This window comes from Acomys minous, assembly GCF_964271855.1.
Source record: "Acomys minous genome assembly, chromosome: 9".
In the NCBI taxonomy this organism is placed as follows: domain Eukaryota; kingdom Metazoa; phylum Chordata; class Mammalia; order Rodentia; family Muridae; genus Acomys; species Acomys minous.
In genome coordinates, this window is record NC_140490.1 from 7211931 (window position 1) to 7220885 (window position 8955).

The 8955-nt window shown below is 43.4% G+C and overlaps 1 protein-coding gene across 2 annotated transcripts in view; it reads right to left on the reverse strand.

Moving 5' to 3' along the window:
- Nucleotides 1-8192, reverse strand: part of NUDT13 (nudix hydrolase 13) — a 29831-nt gene extending 21639 nt beyond the window's left edge. The window contains exons 1-2 of one of the 2 annotated variants that reach the window (XM_084795013.1): nt 8041-8192; nt 2182-2274 (exon numbers count right to left, since the gene is read on the reverse strand). In XM_084795013.1, the coding sequence (XP_084651139.1) occupies nt 2182-2264 (83 nt within the window). In that variant the 5' untranslated portion in view covers nt 2265-2274; nt 8041-8192. The remainder of the gene's footprint in view (nt 1-2181; nt 2275-8040) is intronic. The other variant, XM_084795012.1, reaches the window with a different exon arrangement.
- Nucleotides 8193-8955: the final 763 nt, after the last annotated feature.

The following is an 8955-nucleotide window of genomic DNA, read 5'->3' on the forward strand; positions in this document are numbered from 1 at the left end:
AGTCAGTGCTCTTAACTGCTGAGCCATCTTTCCAGCCCCCCATCCTGAGCTATATAGCAAGATCCTACCTCAAACACGAAATAGGGATGTGGAGATGACTCAGCTGGTACAGTGCTCGCTATACCATCACGAAGACCCAAGCTTGCATCTCTAACACTCGCACAGGAAAAGCCGGGCGAAGCTGCTCTATCATCGCAGTGTCAGGGAAAGCAGGAACAAGAGGACACCTGGGGCACGCTGGCTAGCCAGGCAGCGAACTCTGGCTTCCGCGAGAGACCTCCATCTCAAAAAACAAGATGCAGAACTAAAAAGATGGCTTGTAAGGAGGAACCGAATTGAAGCCATTTTGAACAAAACTTCCATTTTGAATAAGGGTCAAATAAAGTTTAAGTTCCCAAGACCTCCCAGAGCCACCGACATCCTGCTTGGCAGAGAGACATGTACAAGGGCAACTGACATCCTGCTTGGCAAGTTGAGACACGAATGCCCCACCACACCAATGGGAACAGGATGAGTGTCCCACAAAACACAGTCCTAAGAAAGTCGCCTATCCCTAAATATTAATTGGTGAGAAATTTTAACTGTAACTTGGCACAGATGTTTATGGATGTCAGGATTGAAAACTCTAACATTCTGGCTTGGGGAGTCGCAGTTCAGCTCCCGAGTCTGCCCTACAGCCCTGATTGATCAGTAGCAGCTTGAGTACAGTAAATTTTTTGTCATCCGCTTAAACACTTACTAGGATGAGCATCCTAAGATGCAGTCAGCTCCCTAGTCTGTGCTGTTGTTCCTGACTGGTGAGTTTTTGCTGCCTAATTCAAATAAAGATCTTTCTTTGTTGGACTCTTGTGACTTCCTGGGGTTTTTCTGACTTTTGGACCCCAACAGGCTCTGTAGTTAGGATTACTGGCTGTTCCTCCAGAGGACCTGGGTCCACCTCACAGCACCCACAGGGCGGCTCACAACCATTTATGAGTTCCAGAGGATCTGACCCTCTGGCTTCTCGGAGCACTGAACACACAGTACACAAACACATGCAGTCCAAATACTCATACACATAAAACTTAAAAAAAGAAGAAGAAGAAGAAGAAGCTGGGCAGCGGTGGCCCACGTCTTTAATCTCAGCACTCAGGAAGCAGAGGCTGGCGGATCGCTGTGAGTTCAAGGCCAGCCTGGTCTGCAAATCGAGTCCAGGTCAGCCAAGGCTATACAGAGAAACCCTGTCTCAAACAATATATATATATATATAAAGAAAAGAAAAAGAAAAATGAAAAGAAATAGTAAGGTGGAGAAGTGACTGAGGAGGACATCTGGTCAACCTCTGACTTCATATACATATGTGCTTTCACCCTTCTGCACATGTGTTGCCATAAATATGTACACACACATGAAAAATAAGTTAGACCATGTTTCAAAACAAAAACAGTAACAATGATAATAACAAAAGAAGTTTTCTTTCTTTCTTTCTTTTCTTTTTTTTTCTTCTTTTTTTCTTTTTGAGTGTTTATTAACCTGGGCTGGCCTCAGATTCTTTCTGCTGCTGAGAATGATCCTCTGACCTCCACCGTCTATATGCTGGGATTACAGGCGTGCAGTACCACTCCTGGCCGACAGGACAATCTCTTATTTGAGTAGAGTTTATAGTCCAGAATATGAAACATTTTAGATATTTACAATGTAGGAAATTTAATAGTGAATGGCTTTCAATTGTAAATAATTTACAGTGGACATTATGTGTATTTTTCTTCTTTTGGTTTTTCGAGACAGGGTTTCTCTGTGTAGCCTTGGCTATCCTGGACTCGCTTTGTACACTAGGCTGGCCTCGAACTCACAGCGATCAGCCTGCCTCTGCCTCCCGAGTGCTGGGATTAAAGGCGTGCGCTATCACACCTGGCTCATTATGTGTAATATTTATCTCATACATTTAATTCCTTTGTTTTGTGTTTGTTGTTGTTGTTTCAAGACAGGGTTTCTCTGTGTAGCCTTGGGTATCCTGGACTCACTTTGTAGACCAGGCTGGCCTTGAACTCACAGAGACCCACCTGCCTCTGCCTCCCTGAGTGCTGAGATTACAGGCCTGTGCCACTGTGCCCAGCTCATTTAATTCTTAATATGGAGTTTTTAAGTGTTTACATTTTAGTATTTAGTACAAGAAAAATAATCAGGTTGGTCAGAACTCACCGTGTTTTAGTGACATAGGTTGACAGCAGCCTACAGCACCAAAAAGATTTCCTCCTGAAAAACGTTCCACAGTACAGGGACATTTTCGGGTTCCTAGAGAAAAATAGAGTGGTTTTGTTTTGGTTTTGCTGTTTTTGTTTTAGTCATAGTATGCACTTTAAAGTGAAAAATCAACAAGAGAGTTATAGTTCAAGCCAAAACAGAAACATTTTGCATTATCAGGGGAAAAAAAAAACCAAGAAGCAGGTAAACAGGCTTTGACACTGTTTTGTTGTTGTTGTTGTTAGTGGGTTTTGTTTTGTTTTTTTCTGAGACAGGGTTCTCTCTGTGTAGCCTTGGCTGTCCTGGACTCACTTTGTAGACCAGGCTGGCCTCGGACTCACAGCGATCCACCTGCCTCTGTCTCCCAAGTGCTGGGATTACAGGCCTGTGCCACCACGCCCAGGTTGTTGTTTGTGTTTTAAGACAGGGCCTTGCTATGTAGCCCTGGCTGGCCTCAAATTCTGCCTACCTCTACCTCCTGAGTGCTGGGATTTTAGATGTGAAAACCACCCCTGGCCTTCACTGCATTTTTATCACTAAAAGGATCTCAAATTCCCAGTGTTTATTTTCTGTTTTTCTTTCTGAAAAAAAAATTTTTTTTTTAAAGACAAGGACAAGGTTTCTTTGCATAGCCCAGGTCGTTCTGAAATTTGCTTTGCAGACCAGGCTGACTTTGAACTCACAGCGATCCTCCTGCCTCTGCCTCTGGAGTGCTGGGATTAAAGACGTGCGCCACCACACCCGGCTCCAATGCTTATTTTCTAATATACAAAATTGAAACCTATTCTGCTAAACTAGTAAGTATTGAGAAAAAACAAAACAAAAAAATTGTTTTTAAAGGTCTACAAAGTGAGTCCAGGACAGCCAAGGCTACACAGAGAGACCCTGTCTCGAAAAACCAAAATAAATAAATAAATAAATAAATAAATAAATAAAGTACTTTATGTACTTACTTGGGGGATAGGCACATATTTTTGTCGGAGGAGAAAATCCATCTTGGTGCCAAAAGCAGGGAGGAATTGAGCCGCTAGCCCGGTGGGCCAAGCTGCTCTTGGACACGTGGGGACCGGGGACCGAGCCTTTTACCCTATCTTTCTCTCCACCTGACATGATCAACTTTAGATTCCGTGAGAATCCTTTCCCAGAAGCCTAAGAGATATCAGGTGCCTCTTCCGGGTGATAGGTTTTCTCTGCCACCAGAATAAGACAATTCAAGGCAAATTAAAAGTATATAAAGCCATGCTTACTGGGGGCAGCTTTCCCGTGAGTTTACCGACCTCACAGGAGGGGGTCAGCGGAGCTGCCATGAGATTGTTGGCGAGGAGGGCAGAGAGAAGAAGAAAGAATACATTTGCACGGACAGCGAAATAGAGACAGAGACAGAGAGAACCGAAATATCTGGATTATACAGTGAAGAGCCTCTGGGGAAGAGGAAGCCCAGCCTCTGTGTTGGCAAGTTCAGGGTAGAGGGTGGGGTATGACAGCAGGGTCCTGTAACAGGTAGGGACTGAGGGATGCTGGGAGAACCTGGAGGCCAGGTTTGCTTTGGTATGTTAAGTAGGCACCTCAGGCTCTTGCCCGGGCACTGAAACCCACACAAAGTTTCTATTTAAATTGTGTATTGGGGCGGTGGTTGTGCACGCCTTTAATCCCAGCACTCAGGAGTCAGAGGCAGGCGGATCGCTGTGAGTTCGAGGCCAGCCTGGTCTACAAAGCGAGTCCAGAACAGCCAAGGCTACACAGAGAAACCCTGTCTCAAAAAACAAAACCAAAATTAAATTGTGTATCGGTATGTATTGTTTTCGCCGTGCAAGGTCACTTTCATAAAGTCAAGAAATTCCACTGAGAAAGTAAGACCACTAGGGCAGTTGAACAGTCTTTTAACCGTGCCCAAGGGAGGCAGTCTTGGACGAGCCTACGGAGAAACGTTTGTAACTCAAGGCTGCTTCTGATTGTACAATTATGAATCACCTATGAGTAATCCCTGAGTAGTTTTGGTTGCGCTCTAGGACCTAGGCAAGGGTAAAATATATTTAGCAAATGAGTCAACAAAAATATTAAGTACTGATATTATGCAAGGTGGCTTAAGAACCAAAAACACAGACTGAGTCATGTTCACAGGAAGCAGTATGTGCTATGTGGGTTACAAAGCGCTCTGGGATGGTGTTGAAGATGTAATTTTAATTATCTCAAGGTGTGTGCTTAAGGTCAACTTTACTAGCTCATATATAACTCAGAAATGTACATTGCTCCAATGTTTTAAGGTTAATTTAGGAATAATTATTGTGTTAAATAAACTTTTTTTCTTTTCTTTTTTTTTTTTTTTGTTTGTTTGTTTTTGAGACAGGGTTCCTCTGTGTAAATAGCCCTGGCTGTCCTGGAACTCACTCTGTAGACCAGACTAGCCCTTGAGATCTGTGTGCCTCTGCCTCCCGAGTGCTGGGATTAAACGCGTGTGCTACCACACACAGCTCACTAAAAGCACTTTCTTTCTTTCTTTCTTTCTTTCTTTCTTTCTTTCTTTCTTAGATGTATTTATTCATTATGTATACAGTGCTCTGCCTGCATGACAGAAGAGGGCATCAGATCACATTGTAGATGGTTGTGAGCCACCAAGTGGGTGCTGGGAATTGAACTCAGGACCTGTGGAAGAACAGTCAGTGCTCTTACCCTCTGAGCCATCTCTCCAGCCCCTAAAATCACTTTCTACACAAGCCTCATGACTGGAGTTTGATTCCTGGAGTCGCTGGTTGAAGGAGAAGACTGACTCCGCAAAGTTGTCCACTGACCTCCATAAGCAATGCTATGACATACTTGCATCTGTACGAGCAAGCATCACACATGCATAATAATAATAAGTTTAATTATGTTATGTCTGTGATGTAGCTCAGTTGTAGACTACTTATCTAATATGCACCAGGCCCAAGGTTTAATCAGCAACTCCCAACAAATTATGATTAAATAGAATAATAAGTAGCTTCTAAGTTTAGAATGATCTGTGTAGTAATTCATAATATAGTATTAAGCGGGAAAGGCCCAGAAGGCAACGGGGAGGTGATGGTCAAAGGGCTTCACTTGGATGGGGTACATAGGCCATGCAGATCTGTAGCACTTATGGTCACCATATATACTGGAAAGACACTTGAAAACTACTAAGATATTTTGCCGGGCGTGGTGGCGCACGCCTTTAGTCCCAGCACTCGGGAGGCAGAGGCAGGCGGATCGCTGTGAGTTCGAGGCCAGCCTGGTCTACAAAGCGAGTCCAGGACAGCCAAGGCTACGCAGAGAAACCCTGTCTCAAAAGACAAAAAAAAAAAAAAAAAAAAAAAAAAAAGAAAACTACTAAGATATCTTAAATGCCCGCACCACAATGAACAACTATAAATATGTAAGGTGACAGATATAATATTAGCTTGATTTATATAATAAGATATGAAAATATCAAAATATTACATTGTATACTATAAGTATATTTTATCAATTTATTATCGTTATTATTACTACTACTACTACTATTACTTTTAAAGATGGATCTGGCTAAACTGGGCATGGTGGTGCAGGCCTTTAATCTCAGCACTCGGGAGGCAGAGGCAGGTAGATCTCTGTGAGTTCGAGGCCAGTCTGGTCTAAAAAGACAATTCCAGGACAGCCAAGGCTACACAGAGAAATGTTGTCTCAAAAAAAAAAAAAAAAGATGGATATGGCCTAGAACTCACACTGTAGCCTAGGCTGGCCTTGAACCAAAGGCAATGCTCCTATATCAGGCCCCAAGTGCTGAGATAACACACATAAGCCACTATACCTGGCTTTATTTGCCAATTATTTCTTCAGATAGACAGGTGAAAGAGACAACTAATATTTGGCTGGTCACCATTACCTAATTCATTTATAATGAAGAGATTGGATAAACAGCTTAGGTGGACTCCAAAATCACTCGGTAGCCCAGGCTGGTCTTGAACTCATGGCAATCCTCCTGCCTCTAATTCCAGAGTGCTGTGATGACAAGTGTACAACACTTTACTGATCTACAATTATGTGGATTTATTACTGTTGGGTCTTTTTTATTTTCTTGGTTTGTTTTTTGTTTGTTTTTGTTTTTCAAGACAGGGTTTCTCTTTCCCTGGCTGTCCTAGACTTACTTTGTAGATCAGGCTGGCCTCAAAGTCACAGAGATCTGCCTGCCTCTGCTCCTGAGTGCTGGGGTTAAAGGTGTGTGCCACCATGCCAGAAGCTTGTTTTCTTGTTTTTGAGAGGGTCTTACATAACTCAGGCTGGCCTTGAACTCACTGATCCTCCTGCTTGCCACCTATTGAATGCTGGGATTATATATGGTTAGGCATTTATAGTTTTCAAATGACTAGAAGTATAGAGACCAAACTATAGGCAGTGGCTAGTTTAAGGAGAAAATGATGAAGGTTGAAAGGAACACATGCAATTTCATTTTTACTCACGTGTGTGTGTGTGTGTGTGTGTGTGTGTGTGTGTCACCTAAGTATGTGGCTGCATGTGTGTGGATGATGGATGTGTATGTAATGCATGTCTGTGTGACTGCGTGTGTGTGTGTGTGTGTGTGTGTGTGTGTGTGTGTGTGTGTGTGTGCCACAGGACATGTGTACAAGTCAGAGGACATCCTCAGGTGTTGGTCCTCACCCTCCATCTTATTTTGAGAGAGACTGTTTCTGCTGTTCGCCACTGTGTACACCAGGCTGGCTAGCCTGTGAGCTTCCAGGGAGTTGCAGATCTGTGTTATTGCACCCAGCTTTACATGGGTTCAGGGAGATCAAACTCAGAAAGCAATTGACCCACTGAGCCATCTTCCCAGCCCTGACTAAAATGTACTTATTTATTCCTCCTGGTTTTAAATTTCATTTATTTATTCTTGAGATAGGCCGGCCTCAGACTGACTCATGGGGGACTGTTTTGCCTCATTAGGAAAGACTATAAACTATCTTCAAAAATTTAAGCCTATGCACATATTCGTTTTTAAAATGCAAGACTATCTCTCAAAAACAGTTGTTTCTGGGACTATCCGCTGAAGGAGATGTTTCTAGCTACTGGAATTCCTCTGGTGAGCTTCTTGGGCGGTGGGAACTCAAGAGTTACATCTGTGGCTTTAACTGCTCATTACTCTGTGTGACCCCACTGTTCGGCTGCTGGTGTCTGGGCCAACATCTGCTACCAAGTTAACATTAGCCAACTGCAGATCATCGTGGCCTAATAACTGGCAAGGTAGGATTCTTATGAACTTCTGTCACATACACACCACACACATACACACACACAACACACACACACACACACACACACACACACACACACACACACACACACACACACACACACACTTCCCGTCCTGTTCGTCTTTCCAGGAGGAATGATTTACAGGGCATAAAGAACGTCAAAGCGTTCATCTCGAATCTTCACGGGGGCCCGGGGAACATCCACTCCACTGTGGACTTCGATGCGCTGCGAAAATGCAAAGCTGAGGAGCCACCGTGATGCAGACTTCACGGTCTCGGCGCCCTGGGTTTTATAAAAAGCGTTATGGTTTACTTCTAAAAGATCACACCGCTACTTCAAAAATTAAGAGAAAAGGTGAGAAATTGGAGGTTTCTTTTAAATAACTCTTCAAAAATATTTCAGAAAATAATCATAGTTACTCAATGTTGAGTGCAAAATGGTCCGGTTTCTCGAGATTGGAAAGGCTTAAATTAAAACTGTCAAACTCTGTAACCGAGAGCGTCTGCAAAGTTTTGATTATGGCTCCGCACTACATCCTGGCTGCACTTAGAACAGGTTTCATTTCACAGTACTCACTTTGAGTTTTTTCAAGGTGCCTTCTATGCCCCAACGGTCTGCAAACCCTTGGAAACTCCAAATGCTCAAGTTCAAATGATTTCTTGTATTCCTTCCCCGTGGGACTGATGTTTCTGCCACTCCTCCCAGAAACCTCCTAAAAATGCACTCTGGGAAACGTAATTTAATCCCAACGACTGGAGCAGTAACTGTAATGGGGGAAGGGGGAGAGGAACCACAAAACCCAACTTCTGCCACACTTCCCAGCAGTCCCCGAGAGATTAACAATGCATTCTGGGAATTGTAGTTCAATTTTCAGGCATGGCGCGCTACGACCTTGGATTGCAAGAGTAACCAAGGTTGTCAAAGCTTCTAGTGAAAAGCACCACAACCAAAAACCTCTCACAGTTTCCAGTTCTTCTAGGCTAGAGGTGTTATTTAGATGTTGCTTAGCCTGATTGGTGAGCTTCAGATTCAGCGAGAGACCCTGCCTGAATAAACAAAGGGGGAAGCCATGGAGGAAGGCGTTTAATGTCAGCTTCACCCTCTACACGTACATACTTGTATGTGCACCCCATGGACACACATGTACCCATGCACATCAACCCACATATTCATATGCACATGAAGAAAAACTTTTTTTTTTTTAGGCTTGGAGTTCCAGGCCCGCCTTTAATCCTGGAGACAGAATTCTCTGAATTTGAGGCCAGCCTGGTGTACATAAGGGGTTACATGTTATCCAGGGGTGCACACTCGAGACCCTGCCTCGAAATAAGTAAGAGAAGACTGTGCTTTGGTATATTAAAGTTTTTGATAAAATACCTACCTTGATCAATTTACATCAGACTAAAGGCAATCTCCAATAAAGCTACTTAGAGCTGTCCTTTTCTTACTGTAGAAAGTTGGCTGCCTCTATGACAAGTAGCCACTCACTCA